This window comes from Lynx canadensis, chromosome C2, assembly GCF_007474595.2.
Source record: "Lynx canadensis isolate LIC74 chromosome C2, mLynCan4.pri.v2, whole genome shotgun sequence".
NCBI lineage: Eukaryota > Metazoa > Chordata > Mammalia > Carnivora > Felidae > Lynx > Lynx canadensis.
Genome location: NC_044311.2, coordinates 92,030,635 through 92,054,601, shown reverse-complemented (window position 1 = coordinate 92,054,601; position 23,967 = coordinate 92,030,635). Strand labels below are relative to the sequence as shown.

The following is a 23,967-nucleotide window of genomic DNA, read 5'->3' as shown; positions in this document are numbered from 1 at the left end:
TAATTTTATCTCAGAATATATTTCCTTTGGAATATAGAATGCTATAACATATCAACTTTCCCCCTCCCCACTTGTTTTTAATTGCTGTTTCATTAGGCTATTCATTCAATTGATTGGCATCATGAGGGCAAACAATTCATGTGCAGCCATTCAGATGGTAGCTTGACTTTATGGAACCTGAAAAGCCCAAGTCGTCCTTTCCAGACTACAATTCCACATGGTAAGGTGTATGCTTTCCAAAGAAATAAACTCTGGAGATATAGTGCCTAGACTTGAAGTGGAACAGGTGGTATCAATGTGTTTGAAAGAAAGTAATAGGATGTAACTTCTGATTTTAAATACCTCTTTATACCTCCTTCAGATCCCCACATTATACTCCAAACTTTCTGTACTTTCCCTCCCCTGTGTCTATCCACTTTCCTACTTTGTGATACTTATATAGAGACCTTTCCAACCAAAACTGAATGATGGATGGTTGATGTATCTGAAGCACAGGAGATAATGTAGAAAATCTGTCCAGTTTTAAGGGTTACAGAGATAGTGAGAATGACACCATATAGATCTGACTTTCAGACCTAATTCCTAAACTGGTTTATAGTTTGTCATTTTCTAGATTCTCTCACTTATTTCCATTTCTACCATTTGATCCCATTAAATTATGAGAACTATGGTTTTCATTGTAGATTATATTCCTTATTATCTTCCTTATCAAAAGGATGTATTTAAGGTTTATATTGTACCTGTCTCACTGGGCAGAATAAAAAGTTCAAATGTATGAGTATCTTTTATTCAGATGACCATTTTATTTCTGAGAATATTGGTAGTGATCTGAGTTCCATGTTTACCTTATATCATTGGTTGTAAGAATAGGGAGGTCAAAACCTAGCAGTTAATCAAACACAGTCTATTTTATATTTTCTGAGCATTTATTATAGTGTCAGATTTAGAAAATTTAGTATTATTTCTTTATAATGAATGACCCATAAACCACAAGATCCACTTATTCCATCTTGTCTTGGTCTGTCCTTTTTTCTACCACATTTGCATGTTCCATTTACAAATTATTAAATTATTACAACATTTAACCTAGCAGCTTTACTTAGAGATTACTTTGCATTTACTCACTTACTTTCAGATGCTTCATTTACAGATTGCCAGTATAGAAACCTTGGATAGTTATTTGCTATACCTCCCACTCAGATTTAAATATTTATTTCTATGATGAGTTTACTTTTTCTCCTCCCCCTAAAATCCTTATGCCTTTTTTTATGTGTGTAATATGATTTATTCATAAATTTTCTGTTTACTTCTGTTCTTCTTGACTGTCAACTTCTATATGAGTTCTTTTTGGCTGGATTAGATATTTAATACTTTCATATGTTTCACCATATCCATATTTATAAGTTAGGGTTGTTTTCTGTACAGTTGACCCTAGAACAGTATGGGAGATAAGGCACGGATCCTCATGCAGTTGAAAATCTGCGTATATATAACTTTTGACTCCTCCAAAACTTGTCTAATAACAGCATACTGTTGACTAGAAGCCTTACTGATAAACACAGTCAATTAATACATATTTTCTATGTTATATGTATCATATACTGTATTCGTACAATAAGGTAAGCTGGAGAAAAGGAAATGTTATTAAAATCATAGAAAGAAAAGATATATTTACAGTACTATATTTATTTCTAAAAATCTATTCCTTTGAATCACTAGGTTTTTTTTAAAGCTTATATATTTATTTATTTTGAGAAAAAGAGGGTGGGGGAGGGAGGGACAGAGAAAGAAAGGAGAAAGAATCCTAAGCAAACTCTGCGCTGTCAGCACATAGCCTGACTCGGGTCTCAATCCCACGAATCATGAGATCATGACCTTACCTGAGATCAAGAGTTGGATGCTTAATGGACTGAGCCACCTAGGCAGCCCTGAATTAGTTTTATGTTTTTTGGGCAAATACCTAATAGTGCAATTGCTGGATTGAAGGGTAGTTCTATTTTTAACTTTTTGAGGAAACTTCATATTGTTTTCCAGAGTGGCTTATACACCTGAAACTAATATTATACTTATATTAAGTAACTGGAATTTGAATAAAAACTTTTAAAAAATCTTTACATGAGTAGACCCACACAGTTCAAACCCATGCTGTTCAAGAGTCAACTATAATTCTGTTTTCCTGTTGAAAGGGTTAAAATTCTGTTCTCAGGTTGTTGAAAACATCAGCACCTGTCTCATAACATATAGATTAAGTTAAATACCATTGCTTCACCATAGTTAAGCAGACATCAGTGATTTTTACAATAAAGGCATTCATTGTCATATTTATCTATATTCTTCAGGTTCATTTTGTTACATTTCATTTCACTTATTTTTATTTTAGAAAATAAAAATTTTTCTAAGTAGTACTTTAGCTGTATTCTATAAGTTTTGGTATTAATTTTATTAAAAATTTTTAATTTTCATTAATATTCAGTTTGAGGTATTTTCTAATTTCTATTATAATTTCTTTGATGTCTGAGTTAGACATTTGTTTTATAATTTCTAAAAATGCGTTTTGTTATAGATTTGGAAACTAACTGTAGTCTGAGAATGTGGCGTGATACTAGTTCTACAAAATTTACTGTGATTTGCTTTATAATTAGACATAAACAAATAATTACTACAAAGTTCCAAGTACGCTTGAAAAGAATACATTTCCAATACAAAGCTCAAATTGAAATTGTGTTTTCTTTGTATTTTAAATCTTTGCTAAGTTTTTATTGTTTGATTTTCCAATTTTGAGAGAGGTAAGTTAAAATTCTATTATTATAGATTTTTCCCTGTAATTCTGTTCATTTCTGCTTTATATACTGTAAAAATCAAGTAGGTCGAGGTGATTGATAATATTAATCAGATCCTCTGATTTTAGTGATACTTGACTAGTGTTATCAATTTCTGAGAGAATGGTATTAAAATTTCTTATGGATTATGGAATGACCATTTTTTACTTTAGTTCTGTCATTTTTTGTTTCATGTATTTTTGAGGCTTAATTGTTAGGCATCCATTATGTCTCCTATAGAGGGCATATAGTTGGGTCTTTTTTATTTTTAATGTTTATTTATTTTTGAGAGAGAGCATATGAGCAGGGGGGTGGGCAGAGAGACCAGTGGGCAGAGGATCTGAAGCAGGCTCTGTGCTGACAGCAGTCACAAACCATGAGATCATGACCTGATCCAAAGTTGGACGCTCAACCAGTTGAGCCACCGAGGTGCCCCAGTTGGGTCTTTTTTATTTCGTCTCTATCATTTAGTCGAAGTATTTTGTCCATTAATATTAAATGTAATTACTGATGGAATTGGATTTGGGCACACCAAGTTATTTGTTTTCTGTTGGTCCGATCTTTTTTTTTGTTTCTTTCATCGTTCTTTTTTTTTTTTTTTTGTCTTCTGGATTATGTGAAAGTTTTTATTAGAATTTCCTTCTAATTTACATGTAGGCATTTTATCTTAAGACATTTTTTTGATCAGTTGCTCTAGGGATTACAGTATACTTCTTTAACTTTTCACAGTCTATTAGAGTTAACATTGTAACACTTTATGAAAAAATGTAGAAGCTTCATAATCATATATATTTATTTACATTTATACTATTATAATAGTTATATATGTTCTAAATACACTGTTGTAATTTTTGCTTTAAGTAGTCTTAAGTATTTTTTTAATTAGAAGGAAAATATTCTGTATTTTATTTATAATTTTCTTAATATAATTTTGTATTTATGAAGTTTTATAGTTTCATTTGTTCTTGAGGATACAGCAACATCAATCAGCATTTCACTTACCTTCCTTTATCTAAAAGTTCTTCTCTTTTTTTCTTTTATTCTTGAAGCACATTTATGATGCATTTAAATTTCTGGGTTGACAGTTTGTATATGTGTGTGTGTTGTTTTTAAGGTGCTGAATGAACGCTTTAAAAATGTTCCATTATTTTCTGGTTTACAGTGTTTCTGAATGAGAAATGTGTGGTGTTTTTGACATTTGGTTCCCTTGTATATAATTTGTTGTTTTCCCCTGGCTAATTTCAAAATTTTTATAACTTTTATTTTGAATAATTTGACTATGATATGCCTAGAGTTTTCTTCTTCAAATTCATTCTGTTTAAGAGTTACAGAACTTCTTACATTTAGAAATTTATATCTCTCACAAAATTGGGGAAATTTTCAGGCTTTTATTTTTTCAAATGTGTTTTTCTGCTCCAACCTCTCTCTACATCTCTTTTTGGAACACTAGTTATCTGTCTGGTAGAATTTTTGGTATTGTCCCACATGTTTCTGAGCCTCCATTTTTTTGTTAATCATTTTTTCTCTGAATTTCAAATTGGATAATTCCCATTGGTCTTTTTCCTCTGTAATCTTCATTCAGCTATTAAGTCCCTTAAGTTATTTTTATTTTAGATATTTTTCCACTTGCTACCTTTTTATATTTTGTATTTGTCTGCTGAGATTTCCCCTGCTTAGTCATTATGAGCATTTCCCTTCCCTTCCTTTCCCTTCCCTTTCCTTTAAACATTGAGTCTAGTTATAATTGTTGTTTTAAACCTTTGATGAAACCAGAATATGCTTCCCCTTGAAGATGGCCTCTGTTCATAAGAATGACTCAAATTTTTCTGCTTCTTCATATATCTAATAATTTGGACTGTATAATGCATATTATGGATATTATGTTGAATATAGTATAGAATATAATTTTGTTACCCCCCCTTTTCTTTAGCCATTGTGTTTCCTAAACTGGGAAACCATATATAGATTTATTATTTTTCTACAAATCAATATTTTCTATACTACAAAAGTAGGCTTTGTCGGACACTCATATTGGACAGTAGTAGGAAAAGAGGGAAGGTGGCCACAGCCAACAAGGTTAATTTAGTACCTATTTTACTTGAGGTTAGCACTGTGGTGACATTGTCCTTGTTGTAGCTGGTTTTCACTAGTACTACAGATATTATTTTTCTTTCACAGTAAATTTTAATGATTTCACATATGTATTATTCAATCACAATGCCCTCAGCTAAACATACACACACACACACACACACACACACACACACACACATACACAATCTACATATATGATCTTAAATCCCATCTAATCCTTAATAGTGACATTGTTGCTCAGAAACAGGATAGAGATGTCAACAATTATCACCATTATTTAACATTTTCTTCAAAACAATATGTAATGTAATTAGACTTCAAAAAGAATTATGACATTTAAGAGGTTAGAGGTTTTGGGGCACCTGGGCAGCTCAGTCGATTAAACGTCCAACTTCAGCTCAGGTCATGATCTCATAGTTTGAGTTTGAGCCCCGCTTCGGGCTCTGTGCTGACACCTCAGAGCCTGGAGCCTGCTTCAGAGTCTGTGTTTCCCTCTCTCTTTCTGCCATTCTGCTTTTGCTCTCAGTCTCTCTCTCAAAAATAAATAAATATTTTTTAAAAGTTTTGAGGGTTCAAAATTACAATTACTTTTCGATAATGTAATTGCACAGCTAAAAATAAAAACTAATTAGGAATACTATTAAGTATAACATGAGAATTCTGTATACAAAACAAAATAAAGTGGATGATTACAACCATGAAAAAAATAGCATCCATAAGAATCCCCGAAGTAAATGTAAAATAACAGTGAGATATTATTTCTACTAAAGGACATAAGGAGGACTTTAATAAATGAAAAACATACCCTATGTATGCATGGGTAGAGTTAATATTATAAAATGTTAGCTCCCCACATATTAATTCAAAATTCAATTTGTTCCCAAGAAAAATAACAGTTTTTAAAAATCAGATGTACATATGTACAGCAAAAATAAACATGAAAATAGGAAAATTATTTGAACAAAAAGAAATGGTCTATTATAGATGGTTTGGAAGATTAGATGCCCTGAACAATGCTTGCTGAAATAAATAAATTCTTACTGAAATGAAAGAAATTTATTTAAGTGTGTGTGTATATGCATGTGTGAGTGTGTGTGTGTGTGTGTGTGTGTGTACTGTGTTTTAAATGTCATTGAGCTAGCAACCATAAAAACAAGGTAAATTTAAAGATCCCCAAAACTTTGTTAAACTAGAAATCCTGAGATATAAGTGATGAAAATAGTTTGTTCTGAAGTTTAATGCTGTACTTCAAAGAACTTAAACTTCTATTTTTAAAAAATACAGATTTGTTGAGATGTAATTCACAATTCACTAAAGTGTACAATTCAGTGGTTTTTCATTTATTCAGAGTTATGCAACCATCAACACAATCTAATTTTAGAACATTTTTGTCATCCCCAAAAGAAATCCCATACTCATTAACAGTCATCTTATCACTAGTCCTCCATCATTAGGCAACTGCTGGTGTTCCTCTGTCTGTAGACTTGACTACATTTCATTTCGTGGAAATGAACTCCGATTAAATGTAGTCTTTCATGACTGGTTTCTTTCACTTAGCATAATTTTTTCAAGGTTCATCCATGTCATAGCAAATTTAAGTATTTTATTTCTGTTCATTGGTGAATAATATTCCATTGTATGGATATACCACTTTTTTTTTATCTATTCATCACATGATGGGCATTTGGGTTGTTTTCATATTTTGACTATCTGAATAATTCTGTGAATGTTTACGTACAACTTTTATATGGACACATATTTTCATTTCTCTTTGGAATATACCTAAGAATCGAATTACTGGATCAAATGACAACTCCTATTTAACATTTTAAGGAACCGCCAAATTGTATTCCAGAGTCCTCAGACTTTTACATACTTACCAGCAATGTATTAGGTTTCCAACTTTTCCACATCTTTATCAACATTTGTTAATATCTATCTTTATTATAGCCATCTTGGTAGGTATGCAATAATATCTCATTGTGGTTTTAAATGATATTTCCCTAATGAATAAAGATATTGAATATCTGTTCATGTGCTTATTGTCATTTTTAATATTTCTTGGTGACACACTGATTCAGTCCCTTAGCCCATTTACAAATTGGGTGTCTTTTTTCATTATTATTATGGAGGTGTAATAGTTCATTATATAGTAGACCATATATACATACACCAAATCTTCTTTATCCATTCATCTATGGATAGACACTTCCATTTTTGGCTACTGTAAATACTGCAATAAACATAGAGGTGCATATATCTTTTCAAATTAGTGTTTTGTTTTGTTGGGCTAAAAACCCAGTAGTGGAAGTACTGGATCATATGGTATTTCTATTTTTAATTTTTTGAGAAATCTCCATGCTGTTTTCCATGGTGACAGCACCAATTTACATTCCCACCAACAGTGCAGTAGGGTCTGTTTTCCTCCACATCCTTGCCAACACTTGTTATTTCTAGTCTTTTTGATTCTAGCTGTTCTCACAGGTGTAAGGTGACCTCTCATTGTGGTTTTGATTTGCATTTTCCTGATGATTAGTGATGTTGAGCATCTTTTCATATGTCTGTTGGCCATCTGTATGTCATCTTTGGAAAAAGGTCTGTTCAAGTGCTCTGCGTATTTTTTAATCAGATTGGTTTTATTTTATTTATTTATTTTTTTGGTGTTGAGTTGTATAATTTCTTCATATATTTTGGACATTAACCTTTATCAGATACGTCATTTTAAAATATTTTTCTCCCATTAAGTAAGTTGCCTTTTCATTTTGTTAATGACTTCCTTCACTGTGCAAAAGCTTTTTATTTTGGTGTGGCCCCAATTATTTATTTTTGCTTTTGTTTCTGTTACCTGAGGAGATGTACCTAGAAGAATATTGGTAAGGCCAATGTCAAAGAGATTACTGCCTATCTTTTCTTATGGGAGCTTTATGGTTTTAGGTCTTTCATTTAGGACTTTAATCCATCTGCAGTTTATTTTTGTATATGGTATAAGAAAGTAGCACAGTTTTATTCTTTTGCATGTAGCTGTTCAGTTTTCCTAACACCATTTTTTGAAGAGAATTGTCATTTTCCCATTGGATATTTTTGCCTCCTTTGTCATAGATTGACCGTATAAACATGATTTGTTTCTGGGCATTCTATTCTATAGTTCCTTGGACTATGTGTGTTGTTTTATTTTTTTGTTGTTGGGTTTTTTGGTGTGTGTTTTTTTTGTATGTGTGTTTTGTTTTGTGAGTACCATACTGTTTTGATTATTACAGCTTTGTAGTAAATCTTGAAATCTGGAATTGTGATACCTCTAGCTTTGTTCTTCTTTCTCAAGATTGCTTTGGCTATTTGGGGTCTTCTGTGATTCCATACAAATTTTAGGATTATTTGTTCTAGTTTTGTGAAAAATGCTATTGGCATTTTGATAGGGATTGCATTGAATTTGTTGATTGCTTTGGGTAGTATGGATATTTTAATGATATTCTTTCAGTACATGAGCATGGGCTATTTTTCCATTTGTGTCATCTTTCATTTCTTTTATCACTGTTTTATAGTTTTCAGAGTATAAGTCTTTCACCTCCTTGGTTATGTTTATCCCTAGACATTTCATACTTTCCAGTCCAATTGTAAGTGGGATTGTTTTTTTTTTTAATTTTTCTTTCTGTTACTTCATTATTAGTATATACAAATGCAACAGATATTTGTATATTAATTTTGTATCCCACAACATTACTGAATTAATTTATGCTAACAATTTTCTTCTTCTTGTTTGACTGCTGAAGCTAAGACTCCCAGTACTATGTTAAAAAGTGGCGAGATTGGACATCCTTGTCCTGATCTGAGAGGAAAAGCTCTGTTTTTCACCATTGAGCATGATGTTACCTGTGGGTTTTGTTATATATCACTTTTATAATGTTGAGGTATGTTCCTGCTAAACTCATTTTGTTAAGAGTTTTCATCATGAATGGATGTTGAATTTTATCAAATACTTTTTGTACATATATTGATATGATCTTATCACTTTTATCCTTCATTTTGTTAATGTGATGTATCACATTGAATGTTTTGTATATATTAAGCCATCCTTGCATTCTTCTTGGAATAAATTTTACTTGATGATGGTGAATGATCCTTTTAATGTGTTGCTAATGCAGTTTGTTAATATTTTGTTAAGAAGTTTTGTATCTTGGGGCACGTGGGTGGCTCAGTCACTTGAGGGTTTGACTTTGGTTCAGGTCACCATCTCACAGTTCGTGAGTTTGAGCCCCGCATTGGGCTCTGTGCTGACAGCTCAGAGCCTGGAGCCTGCTTTGGATTCTGTGTCTCCCTCTCTCTCTGCCCCTCCCCTGTTTATGCTCTGTCTCTCTCTCTCTCTCTCTCTCTCTCTCTCTCTCTCTCTCTCTCTCTCAAAACTAAATAAACATTAAACAATTAAAAAAAAGAAGTTTTGTATTTGTGTTCATCAAGGTTCTTGCCCTATAGTTTTCTTTTTCACAGTGTCTTTGGTTTTGTTTTCAGGATATTGCTGACCTCATAGAGTGTATTTAGAAGCTTTCCCTTTTCTTCTATCTTTTGGAATAGTTTGAGAAGAATAGATATTAACTCTTCTTCAAATGTTTGGTAGAATTCACCTGTGAAACAATCTGGATGTGGACTTTTGTTTGTTGGAAGTTTTTTGATTATCTGTTGAATTTCATTACTACTAATTGGTCTGTTTAGATTTTTTAGATTTTATATTTCTTCCTGATTCATTTCTATAAGTGTCTATGTTTCTAGGAAGTTATTCATTTCTTCCAGGTTGTCCACTTTGTTGACATATAATTTGTGTAGTAGTTTCTTATAATCCTTTGTATTTTTCTTCAATGTCAGCTGTTACTGACTTCTCCTCCTTCATTTCTGATTTTGTTTATTTGGGCCCACTCTCTTTTTGGTTTGTTTTTGATGAGTCTGGCTAAAGTTTATCAATTTTGTTTACCTTTTTAAATAAGCAACTCTTGGTTTCATTGATTTTTCTATTGATTTTTTAGTCTTTATTTAATTTATTTCTGATGTTATCTTTCCTTCTACTCACTTTGGGCTTTGTTTGTTTTTATTTTCTAGTTCTTTTAGGTGTATGGTTAGATTATTTATTTGAGAGTTTTCTTGTTGCTTAAGGTAGGCCTACAGTGCTCTAAATTTTCCACTTAGAGCTGATTTTACTCCATCAAAGATGTGGACCACTATGTTTTTATTTTTATTCCTCTCCATGTATTTTTAAAATTCCTATTTGATGTCTTCATTGACCCACTGGTTCTTAGTAGCATGTTGGTTAGCCTCCATCTGTTTGTGTTTTTTCCACATTTTTTTCTTGTGCTAATTTTGTAGTTTCATCCTGTTGTGGTCAGAAAAGATGTTGGATATGATTTTAAATTTATTGAGACTTGTCTTATAGCCTAACATGTGATCTGTCCTGGAGATGTTTCTTGTACACTTGAACAGAATGTATATTCTGTTGTTTTTAGATGGGATGTTCTATATATTTCTGTTAAGTTATTCAAAGACTCCATTTCCTTATTGATTTTCTGCCTGATCTATCCATTTATGTAAGTCGTGTGTTATAGACCTTTACTATTATTGTATTACTGCCAATTTCTCCCTTTATGTCTGTTAATATTTGCCTTATTTATTTGAGTGCTCCAGTGTCGGCTACATAGATATTTATAACTGCTATATCCTCTTGTTGGATTAACCCCTTTATCATGGTGTCTTCTTGTCTCTTATTACAATTTTTGCTTTAAAGTCTATTTTGTTTGATATAAATATTGTGCCCCATTTTTTTTTTTGCTTTTATTTGCATGGAATATCTTTTTCCATCCTTTCACTTTCAGTCTCTATGTGTCTTTAGGTCTGAAGTGAGTCTTTCATAGGCAGCATTTAGATGGGTTGATTTTGTATTTTTATTTATTCCACCACCCTATGTCTTTTGATGGGGGCATTAGAGCATTTATATTTAAAGTAATTGCTAATAGGTATGTACTCTTACCCTTTTGTTCATTGTTTTCTGGCTGTTTTTGTAGTTCTCTGTTCCTTTTTTCTTCTCTTGCTCTCTTTCGTTGTGATTGACATCTTTCTTTAGTGTAATTACTGGTTTTCTTTCTCTTTATTTTTTGTGTATGTATTATAGGTGTTTGGTTTGTTGTTACCATGAGTTTCATATATAATATTCTAAGTATATAGCAGTCTATATTAATTTGATAGTCACTTAAGTGTGAATACATTCTAAAAGAATTTTATCTTTTGCTGCTTTTAAAATTCCCTTCATTTTTAATCTTTGACATTTTAATTTTCATGTGTCATGATGTGGACCTCTTAGATTAATCTTGTTTGGAACTCTGCTTTCTGAACTTGGATGTCTTTTTCCTTCCCCAGGTTATTAAAATTTTCAGCTATCATTTTTTTTCAAGTAAGTTTTGTGCCCCTTTCTCTCTTCTCCTTCTGGGATGCCTATAATGAGAATGTTTGTTTGATGTTGTCCCAGGTATCCTTTAACCTATCATCATTTTTTACAATTCTTTTTTTCTTTTTGCTGTTCAGGTTGGGTGCTTTCCATTGCTCTTTCTTTCAGATTGCTTCTGCACCTTCTAATCTACTGTTACTTCCCTCTAGTGGATTTTTTCATTTCAGTTATGGTATTCTTCAACTCTGATGATGCTTTTCTTATATATTTAAACTTGTGTTAACATTCTCACTGAGTTCATCTACTCTTCTCTCCTATTCATTGAGCATCTTTATGACCATTACTTTAAACTCTTTGTTAGGTAGGTTGTTTATCTTTGTTTCATTTAGTTCTTTTTCTGAGTTTTGTTTTCCTCTTTTGTTTGAAACATATTCTTTTGTCTCCTCATTTTGCTTAATTTTGTATCTGTGAGTTAGGTGAAACAGCTACTTCTTCTAAACTTGAAGGAATGATCTTGTGTATTACCATCCCCTGTGTAGACTAAGTGCCTGGTGACTTTGGTTAGCTGGCCAGAGCTATGGCTATTGTGTACCCTGGGTCCCGGGGCACTCTGTGCTAGGATCTCTCTGGTGGATAGCTGAAGCTGAAATGGGTGGGGGCCAGGGTGATCCTAGGGCTCTCCACATAGAGTGCTGTGTCAGAACAGCTGAAGCTAAAGTGGGTATAAGTTGTGTTGGGGGAGGGGGTATCCTGGGACCCTACACATTATGTACTCTGGCAGGAAGACTGAAGCTGAAGTGGGTACAAGCTGGGATGTCCTGGGGCTCGCCACACAGACAGAATCCAGGCAGGATAGTTAAAACTGAAGCGGGTGCAAGATGGAGGGGAGGGGGCTCCTGGGGCATTCTGTGCTGAGGGTGCCCTGGCAGGATGGCTAAAGCTGAAGTTGGTGCAAGTTGGGGTATCCCAGAATGATCCATGCAGGGGGAGCCCTGGTGGAGAGGCTGGAACTGAGGAAGAGTGTGAGCTACGCAGAGGGAGGGATGGTGGTCCTAGGGTGCTCCATGCAGGAGGTGCCTGGTGAATTGTCTGGAGTCAACATTGCCTGGCCCTGGAGTGTTCTCGAGTGCTTTGCCCATGTATCACTCTGGCAAAAGGGCTGTAACTGTAGTGAACACTGATAAGGAGTATTCCAGTGTGCACCACAGTGGTGCTGTCTTGGTGGAATAGCTAGAGCTAGTGTGGGCTAGGGGCCCAGAGTCATTGAGGTAGTAGGCTAGCTAGGGTGCCTGGATTCTGCTCTTGTGCAAGCTTTCAAGATGGAGAGGGGAATGTAAACCATGGTGCTTGTCTGCCTGGAGAGTTTCAATAGCTTCCATGACATTTGGTGGAGTCTTTTATATGCTAGTTGCTTTAAAAAAAAATTTAATGTTTATTTTTGAGAGAGACAGAGAGAGAGAGAGAGAGAGAGAGAGAATGGGGGAAGGGCAGAGAGAGAGGAAGACACAGGATCCAAAGCAGGCTCCAGGCTCTGAGCTGTCAGCACACAGCCTGATGCAGGGCTCGAACCCATGAATCATGAGATCATGACCTGAGCTGGAGTCAGACGCTTAACCAACTGAGCCACCCAGGTACCCTATATGCTAGTTGCTTTTTTAAATTGTGGCTTTTTTCTTTGTCCCAGGTCATCAAGGGCTGGCATGTGCTAGGGGCCCAGGTTTTGCTGAGGTGGCAGACCAGCTATGGCACCTGGACCCTGCCCCCATCTTTACTATCAAGGTGGAGGGCTATCATAGACAGTGGAACTTGCCAGTCCCTCTAGCCCTAAGACAGTTTCAGTCCCCCTCCCATTTGGCAGTGCTCTAGGGCTGGTTCCATTATATTCTAGTTGCCCTTTTAAACCATAACTTTTTTTCTATGCCCCAGGACAGATGAGTCTGCTTCCTGTCCCTTAGTCCTACCCCTCCCCACTGTAGTTCACAGCATTGGGGGTGAAGGTTCCCTTTGTTTGTGTTTCCCTCTCTTGTGCTGTTCTCTTTGTGGTGTATTTTTTGTTGTACATAAGCTGTTCAATTGGCCCTCAGTTCTTCAGGAAGAATTGCTGTATAAGTAGGTGTAGATTTGGTATGTCTGTGGGGGGTGTGTTCAGGGTCTTCCTATGTCACCATCTTGGACTGGGACTCCCAAGTCCTATTTATAATGCTTAATCTAGCTTCTAGAAAGTCATTTGGAAATTCTCTGTCATAAAGTAAAGTCATAATATTCTTAACTACTGCTTCATGTACTCCTTCTATTCTCAACACTTCATGTCTATTACTCATTTATTTATGGTACCTCATATTGTCAGTTTTATGTTTGTTTTGCTTAAGCTAGTAAATTTTAAGCATCTTGATGGTTATTCCTTTTTATCCTGCCATTTAGTATAGTACTTTGAACATAAAGAGTAGCAATAAATGTAATTTTTATGACAATTTTTTACATGACATATAAGCATATTTCAATTACTGACAGGCAATGAATATAATCAAAGTTGAAAACCTTCAGCCAAAAATTAATTATTGGAGTTGGAAATTGAAGTAAATAATTAATTAAGATACTGTTCTTTTTTTTTTTTTTTTTTTTTCAACGTTTATTTATTTTTGGGACAGAGAGAGACAGAGCATGAACGGGGGAGGGGCAGAGAGAGAGGGAGACACAGAATCGGAAACAGGCTCCAGGCTCTGAGCCATCAGCCCAGAGCCCGACGCTGGGCTCGAACTCACGGACCGCGAGATCGTGACCTGGCTGAAGTCGGACGCTTAACCGACTGCGCCACCCAGGCGCCCCGATACTGTTCTTTTTTACTGAAATCTGTGCATGATACTGATGTATATTGATTGAAAAACAGTAATTGTTTCCATTATGTATATGTGTGTGTGTATGTATACATACACACATACCTATATACGTGTATATATAAACACACATACCTATATACGTGTATATATAAACAACTGCAAATATACGGTTTTGATTTAATTAATGGATTGGCAATTATTAGACAAGCAATGGAGGAAAAAGATATCAACTGAGGAGAATGGGTCTCTTTCCTTATAGTGTTATTTCTTTCAGTTTTCTCTATTCCCACGTTACCCAAACCAGTAATCACCAACCAGCTGTTCCTCCCCGCTAAGACTACTGTTCAGAGTGAGTCCCTGAGCCAAAGTTCTTTCTTTTTAAGGCATCATGACCTACATATCATGTCAGCAATTCTTTTTTATATATAATACAGATACTTTAAAATCTTTTTTCATAATGTGAATGATTATGACCAATATTTAAAAAAAATTAATGTTTGTTTATTTTGGGGGAGAGAGAGAGAGAGAGACAGAGCACAACAGGGGAAGGGCAGAGAGAGAGGGAGATGCAGAATTTGAAGCAGGTCCACGCTCTGAACCATCAGCACAGAGCCTGATGTGGGGCTCAAACTCATGAGCTGTGAGATCATGACCTGAGCTGAAGTTGATGCTTAACCAACTGAGCCACCCAAATGCCCCATGACCAATATTTTATTATTGGTTGCTTCTTTAGTTGACATAGGGTAAAAGAAAGAAAAGGCAAATTTAGAAAGCATGCCATGGAGCAGATAAGGTATGTTGTATGCTGATACCCTGCCCTTTAAACAAATTAAATAAAACTATGTTGACATCCTATTTAGATTATGACTGTGTCATTCTGAAGCTATCCTGAAAATTTAAACTTAAATGCACATAAACATCTCTCTACATAATAGGTATCTGTGTCTATAAACAGTTGTAGCAATACAAGAATAAATAAGAGTGCTTATTAAAATAAAAAAGAAACATACTTCAAAATCATCAATTTTATCAAAATGAGACATAGAATTATAAGCAAAAGCATAACTAGAAAGATGCTATATGTAGAAGTAGCTTTATGTCCATTTCCTACTCTTTTTGATCATTTTGCAAAATCCATGGAGTCTAAACAACATAAACCTTTCCCTACAAGACACTATTTTTATGCAAATATAGTATATCATTGAAATGTGCCATCTGTGTTCTTTGTGTATTGGACTTTCCTTTACATGAATTTTGACAAAAATACAATTATTTTGATAGTCTATCATAAGTTTTAAATGGCAAATCTTTCTGCATGTGAAAGTATGGATTTTCATAATAATACATTTCGTTATGCAGAAGAGTATGTATGTGTATATGTCTTCAATTTTAAAGTTGTTTATTTTAAAAGTTAATTAAAATAACTATATGAGACTAGATTTATACATGGAGAATACAAAACAATACAGATATAAATTTACAAATAATTTTATTAGAATTCAACAAATTGTTTACAAATTCAACACATATGTTTGGATGCATAGAACTGTGTTTATCCTACTATGCAAAACACAAAATTATCCCTTTTCTTTATATTCTTTTAGTCAAACTTTTGAAATTATCATGGATGAGTAGAATTTAAATATGATTTAACAAAATCCTTTTTCTTTCTTTAGGAAAAAGTCAAAGAGAAGGAAGAAAATCTGAGTCTTGTAAGCCAATTCTTAAAGTAGAATACAAGACCTGTAGAAACAGGTATGCATTTTTTACTTTGGGGAATATAGGAGATTATATAAAAACAGACAGGAAAGGCAAATAACATTTAATGTTTATGTATTATTTAAAGTTTTACGTAATTATGTAAGTATATTAATGGGCTATATCCTCTTCATTGATGATAATGATTCTTATTGTTTAATAGGAATATCTATGATGTTATTATGAATATTACAAATAGCAACTGCCAATTATTTTAACTTTCTATGAATATTCAGATGAATATTATGCAAATTAATTTTAACAAAGTAGGACCTTTGGGCCATACACATTACAGGTAGCAACCATTCAATTTTATTCAGCAGAAACATACCTGTTAGCATTTTACATGATAGAATTAAATACATAACCAAGTCTCTGTACTTTAGGATTTTACATGCTGAAATTAGAAAGATTATAGTTAGATGGAAAGATAATCACTGATGTATATTAGATATTAACATATTAAAATAGTACTAAATTTTAAGACAAAAAATTGAATAATAGTATATAATAAAGTTTTATCATGTGTACATAGCAGTCTTATCCTATAAATCAACAGTGTTCTTTTTACTTCCAGTAATTATTAGTGGTAATATTCTCATTCAGAATTATTATAATTACAACTCTTGACCTAAACCTTAATTTATTTTAACTCTGAGTTGGACAATACTACTTTATATTACTTATATGCTCACACTGGAATGTATTCTCAGTATTATAGATTCATTTATTTTTTATTTTTATTATTTATTTTTTAATGTTTATTTTTATTTATTTTTAATTAAAAAATTTTTTTTAATGTTTTTATTTATTTTTGAGACAGAGAGAGAGCATTAGCAGGGGAGGGGCAGAAAGAGAGGGAGACACAGAATCCGAAGCAGGCTCCAGGCTCTGAGCTGTCAGCACAGAGCCCAACGCGGAGCTCGAACTCACAGACCTGGAGATCATGACCTGAGCTGAAGTCAGACAACCAACTGACTGAGCCATCCAGGCACCCCTTAAATTTTTTTTAAATGTTTATTTATTTTTGAGAGACAGAGAGAGACAGAGTGTAAGCGGGGGAGGGGGAGAGAGAGAGAGAGAGAGAGAGAGAGAGAGAGAGAGAGAGAGAGAAAGAGAAAGAGAGAGAGAGAGAAAGACATAGAATCTGAAGAGGCTCCAAGCTCTGAGTTCTCAGCACAGAGCTGGACGCAGGGCTTGAACTCACAAGCCATGAGATCATGACCTGAGTCGAAGTCGGATGCTTAACGGATTGAGCCACCCAGGCGCCCCTTCTTTTTTTTTTTTTAATATGAAATTTATTGTCAAATTGGTTTCCATACCACACCCAGTGCTCATCCCAACAGGTGCCCTCCTCAATTTTCATCACATTTAATGTTTGATTATACCTGCTCTTTGAAAGAATTAATAGTATAAAATTATGGCCATTTTTAATTAGTGAGTTTATATATATAAACATATATGGCGTATATGTTTATATAGATAGATATGTTTTTAATGAGTATATTTTTATGACAGTTTATGTACCTCCCCACACATAAGATAGATTAATACTTCTTTAGTCCAGCCAAATGTTACTATGCTTAAGTAGTAAAAATGACCACAGTTTTGTACTCTTATAATTAAAGTCTTAAAACATTTTAAATTTAATTATTAGGGATGGAAACATTTTACATAGGTATTATGTGTATGGAAACATATGTACATATTATATATGGAAACATGTACATACTATATATTGATAAATATTGCATATATATGCATATATTATTATTAAATATATATATTAGTTATTAGTTATTACTACATACTACACACTGTGCAACTTGTTTAGTGTACTAAAATGAAAGAGAATACTGCCTGCTTTTGAATCTATTATGGTCTAGTAGAGGAAGTAAGGCCATAAACTCGTGGTTTACATGTAACATGCGAGGTACATTTATGACAGCACAACAAAAGGACATCTAACCCAGCCTAGAGAGGGGAAGAGCACAGTGAAGAGACATCAGTAAAATTCTTCTTGGGAAAAGAAATACGTGAGATGGGGCTTAAGTGATGATAGGATGGTGGCACACAAAGAGAGGAAAAGGTGAACATGAAGAGAAGATACTTTAGGAATGAGGATTTCAAGACAAGTGTAAGATACTTATTAAGATCCTTGCCATATACTCTCTCTCTCTCTCAAAAAAAGAAAGAAATAAAGAAAGAAAAGAAAACCTAAAAACTAAAAAAAAAAGGGGGGGGGCACCTGGGTGGCTTAGTCGGTTAAGCATCTGACTCTTGATCTCATGGTTTGTGAGTTTGAGCCCTGCATCGAGCTCTGTGCTGACAGCGCAAAGCCTGCTTGGGATTCTGTTTCTCCCTCTCTTCCTCTTCTCCACTTGCACTCTGTCTCTCAAAAAAGAAAAAAAGAACCCAAAAAGCAAAAAAGAAGTAAAAAAAAAAAAAAAAAGATCCTTGCCAAATGGAGTAAGACAGCTATGTGGTCTTGAAATTTAACTCTTTTAAACTTTAATTGCCTCATCAATTATACCTATCTCATTGTGATGTTTGTGAGGAATAAATGAAATTATGCATAAAGTTTGTACTGTCATAAGTTTGATGATTGGCACATAATGGACTTCCTGATAGAAAGAAGTTATCATGATTCTCATCATCAAAGCCATGATATTTCACATTGTTAAAATTATTCCACTGATCCTAATGATATATTCTAGTAATTGGTAATCCAACTTTGTGTATAAATAATTCAGATTCTAATGTGAAATAATTTTATATTGTAGATACTAATTACTGCCATCCCACTTACTGTGTACTTTACTTAGTACATTGTGTGTTTGTTGTGATTATTACAATATTAAAAAAAAATGTCACCTCTAAAAGCAGTGGTTCCACTGTTCAGAACACAAGAAGACTAAAAAGCAGAGGAGCACTGAAGTTTAGAATGCTTAAAGGTATTATGGCAAAATGGGCCACAGTCTGGAAATGAAAATACATAGCTATATTTCTGCTCCACCCAGTATGCAGTAAAAACTTTGTGAAGTCAAAAATTGGGATGGCTGTGGCAGGAGCAGGAACGTTAAGAAGACTCTATCAAATATGTTGCAGCAATAGGGCCTCTTAAAGGATTGCATAGGTAGCAGATGCAAGGGGTTTGTTTTCTGCTTAATTTATCTTAGATCAGCCATTCACAAACTGGCTTTATTTACATTTCTAGGATGAACAACCATTATGCTTAGGAATCACTGGTCCCAGTCAATGATTTGCTTACTGGTACCCCAACCCTGATGGTCTCTAGGCTTACTAAATGGATCCTCTTCTAAAAAAGGAATAATGATCTTTCTACCTGCTACCACTAGCATTATCAAATTCTCTGCAGTTAATAAAAATTACTTTCTGCTAGTCTTTTGATCCCTTTTTATCAGGGCCACCTACTGATGGACTTCATGTGTAAAGTTCTCTAAGCCTCAGTATATCCATCTGTTAAATGAGAATAATAGTTTTTTCATTGGGGTATCATAAAGATTTAATACAATGCAGCAAGTAAAGTTCTTCATACAACACCTGGAACATTATACATATTCAACAAATGTTATTTTAATATGTGTTATGTTGCAGAAGTTATTGTTTATCTTCATTGAGACAAAATTTTAATGCTTTTTTATATTATATTTATTTTACAAATTGTGCAGTAAAATTGACTTTTTTCTTTTGGAATCAGTACTATGGATTTTAACACATGTATAGATGCCTAAAAATCACCATCATGATAAGAATACAGAACATTTCCATACCCCTAAAATTCTCTCATGCTATTCCTAATAGCCACACTTTTCTTTCCTCCTAACCCATAACAACGAGTAATCTGTTCTCCATGACTATAGTTTTGCCTTTTTGAGATGTCATATAAATGCATTTATGTATTACATAACCTTTTAATCCTAGTTTCTTTCACTCAACATAATGCCTTTGGAATTTACCCAAGTTGTCAAAAATTTTAATTTGTATTAATGTTGTCTTTGTGTATAAAGACACTGTTAATTATATAGCTGTTTATTTTGTAATAATCCATCTGGTCAGTATACCAAGAAACACTTGTATTAAGTAATAAAGGAGGAAGTTTACTGTGATATAGCATTTACCAAATTGTGTCCCTTTGATCACTAACTATATTCATGAAAAAATAGGAATCTGTAATCAAATTCATTTGAGAGATCTGAGAAACGCTGCATTATATAGAAGTAAATTGAATTCTTTACTACATAGTTTCTTAGAATCTTTACTATATGGCCCGAATTATAAAATTTCAAAAGGGAGATGTGGTTTGCAAGTGTTTGTCAAATTATTAAATTAAAAACTTTTTCCAGAACATTTATGAAGTTATGTCCACAGTTTTAGAAACATTAGAAGTGAAAAACATGGACTTTGGAGTCTGAATTTAAATGCTTATCCTGCCTCTTCATAGCTGCTTGACTCTGAACAAGTTCACCTGTATTAATCCCAGACTCCTTATCAGCTATAGACAGTATAGATCATTGTTTAGGAGAATAGGTTTTGAAATCTTACAGATCTCCATTTTCTTTTGGGTTTTTTCTTGCTTAGTTGCTTAGTATTAACCTCATTAATGAAATGAGGATTCTACTTATGAGAATTTAATGTGATAATAAAGTATCTAGTGCAATTATTTATGAGTGGTTTCCTGAGCATTGTCCTGAGGAAATAACTTTTTATAGAGAAGTGCATATATATCAGCAATTAACTTTAGACCCAATGTTTTCTGATGCAGAGTCATAATAAGAGCAGAAAAGGTTTTGCTTTCTTCCAATATTAGAAAGGACATATTTTCCAATGTGCTTACCAAAAAAGGGAGAGTAAATTGCTTCTTAACCTTTATTTGGATTAGTACTAGGAGATGAGAGTTTATACTTTTATATGGAAAAAATCGATGTTTATGGCGTTATTAATATTTGGAGCAGTTAAGCCCGATACATATGAAAAGATAATATGTTCTCCAAGTCATGATATTTGTTATACAACAAAGCAACACAAAAAGGTGCAAAAACACATACTCATTTCATTAGAAGTGATTTTTTAAATCTGGAGAGAAATCTTAATAATTAAGCATTTATTTTATAGGAAAAAACTTGCTGCTTAATACTGCCATTGCTAGGTTGGTAATTTAATACGCCAGATTACTGAGGTAAGACTAACTCACATCAACTGATATAAGACTCAAGAAGAATAAATTAGAGGGGTGCCTGGATGGCTCAGTCATTTAAGTGTCCGACTATGGCTCAGGTCATGATCTCACAAGTCCCGCATAGGGCTCTGTGCTAACAGCTTGGAGCCTGGAGCATGTTTCAGATTCTGTGTTTTCCTTTCTCTCTCTGTCCCTCCTTCACTCGTATTCTGTTTCTCTCTCTCAAAAATAAGTAAACATTGAAAAAATTTAAATAAAAAATAAGAGCACTGTTTCTTGTTTAGCTTACAACTTAAATATTTATGTTAAAACATCAAGACAGAATTATAAATAAAAATTAGTATAAACAGTTCATATGTAAGTATTAATGGAAACCTTTTTAAAAGCTCTTTTTGTTGTTGTTATAGAGCCAGCATAAGATTAGCAAATGTTCCATTGGTAATGTTTGATACTATGTATACAGTACAAAATGAAAAAGAAAGGGAAATTTATGGAGTGATTTCTAGAAACTAGTTGATACTTTGGTGAATAAATGGAAGTGAATTATTTAGAGAAGCATATGTTCTCAAAGAATTTGGTAAAATTAGTGTCTAGTTCTTTTTAAAAATTGTTTTGGAGAAGAATATTTTCTATTAGTATTTACTTATTGAAAATACTTCATTAACATATTTTATTTTTATATATAAACTAGAAATATAGATATTACTTTGAGAAAAGTGAAAAATTATGACACTATTTCATAACTTTCTGAAACCTGTAATATTTTATAGTCATCTCAGCCATGCCCTAAAATTTTGATGTTAGTTTCACTAGCTAAATAGAACTGGCTGACCCAAGGTAAAATTGAGAAGATCACATTTTTTTGTTTTGTTTTTTCTATCTTTTTATCATAACTCTTTTCCCACAGAGAATCCATTACATAGAATTTTTGTACCTTCTACCACTGTGGGATTGCTACTTTTGCATTTCATTTTATATTGAAACTTGCCTCTCTTGTCCCTTAGGAATTTTGGACCCCACATGCCAACTGTTTAATATGATAAACTAACATACATTAATATTCTAATGGTAGTGATACAGAATTTTGGGAATCAACTAATACATGTGAAGATGTCCTTTTCAGTCAATGAGCACTTCTACCTCCCTTCAGCCATCCTGTCTTTTCCCCAGCCCACCTCATCACCTTTAGACTGATTCATTAGTCATTTTAATGGTAAGAATTCACCTCCAGAAAAAGGGATATGGTAGAATAGTAAGTCATTTAGTTGAGGTATTTTGGGCCAGGAAAGGTGTTTTCTCCCTGTCAAATTACATCCTGTATAATCCCCACCAAACTTGTTCATTAGCTCAGCCTGTGATAATCGTATCATTTTAAAGGACTTCTCAATCTCATTAACTTTTTTTTTCTATGTAGTGAACCATTCATAATATTTTCTGGTGGATTGTCCTATGACAAAGCTTGCAGAAGACCAAGTTTAACCATCATGCATGGAAAAGCAATTACAGTGCTTGAAATGGATCATCCTATTGTTGAATTCCTTACTTTATGTGAAACGCCCTATCCAAATGGTAAGTAACAAAAATGAAACTATTAATGTTGAAAATCATTTTTGAAATAAGGTCCTAATAAAATTAAGCTTAAATATTTTTAGTTTCGGCAGCTGACATCTACTGTGGCACAACACTGAGCTACAGGTGCTGGAGCAGGTTCTGCAACTGTACCTACTTGACAAACTGGAAGTAAGACAGATGTAGTACAGCAGTGCTGGAGTTTCAGGTTCTTATATCAGGTAAGTGCTTTAAACTTTGATAAGGATGGTGGAAGCTGAGCTGGGAGGGTCCGATAGGGGTCCAGGGTGAAATCACTTGGGGAAACTGAGGTCTCCTAATAGCCTCTCCTAGACCAGCTCCACCCATCCATTCCAGTGCTAATCAAAGTTAAAGCACTTACCTGATATCAGTGATCTGTAACTCTGGTGGTACTGCATCTGTTTCACATCTGGCTTTGCTTCAGATGCAACTGCAGCACCTCTGATTACTCTAGGATTGCTGATGTGTGGTTAGTGATTTATTTCAATTTTGAGAATAATTAGAAGGGCCTTTGGGAGAAGAGATGCATCCTGAATATAAAGACTTTTTTTAGACATAAAAACAACTTAAGTGCAAACTGTATAATTAAATCTAATAATGAAATATTTTAATAATAAAATCTAAAAATTGAGGATGAAACATAAAAAGTAAAATATGAATTTATGATTAAAACAACACAGTACATATGCATATGCATATATATAACTACAATTTTTTAAGAGGGAGCATACAAAAGAAGGAACTCTAGACTTGGAGACACAGTATTTGGCTTTATGATTTAGCCCTGTCAGTCACTAGCTAGGTGAACTTGGGTAAGTCATTTTAATTTTATGAGTTAGGCTTATCATTTTTAGAAAGAGAATAATAATATTGACTCCACATGATTATTGGAAGGCCAAAATGAGCATACTTTGTAACTATGAATATCTATAAATTGTTTTATTATAACTGTTAATTTGCTTAAAATTTTTAGTTTCATATTTAAAGATGGGATAGATTGATATGAGATATCAGTGTGGCATTTTATTTCCAGGGTTTCTGGGACAAACAAGTTACTTGTGTTAATTAATCAACAAATATTTATTGGATGCTTCTGTGGCCTCAGTACTGTCAGGACTTATTGAGAATATAGATGAAGTATGAAACTGATCTCTGATGTCAAATCACATAAAATCTGGTTGGATGAGGGAGATAATTGTGACTTAAGTAAAAATGTAACACTTAAGTGCTGAATTATATGGGTTTTAG

The 23,967-nt window shown here is 33.6% G+C and overlaps 1 protein-coding gene across 1 annotated transcript in view; it reads left to right on the top strand.

Moving 5' to 3' along the window:
• STXBP5L (syntaxin binding protein 5 like) overlaps positions 1-23,967 on the top strand; it is a 390,498-nt gene that overhangs the window by 190,857 nt on the left and 175,674 nt on the right. Inside the window, exons 9-11 of the mRNA XM_030330346.1 lie at positions 97-220; positions 15,848-15,926; positions 22,544-22,698. Of these exons, the coding sequence (XP_030186206.1) occupies positions 97-220; positions 15,848-15,926; positions 22,544-22,698 (358 nt within the window). The remainder of the gene's footprint in view (positions 1-96; positions 221-15,847; positions 15,927-22,543; positions 22,699-23,967) is intronic.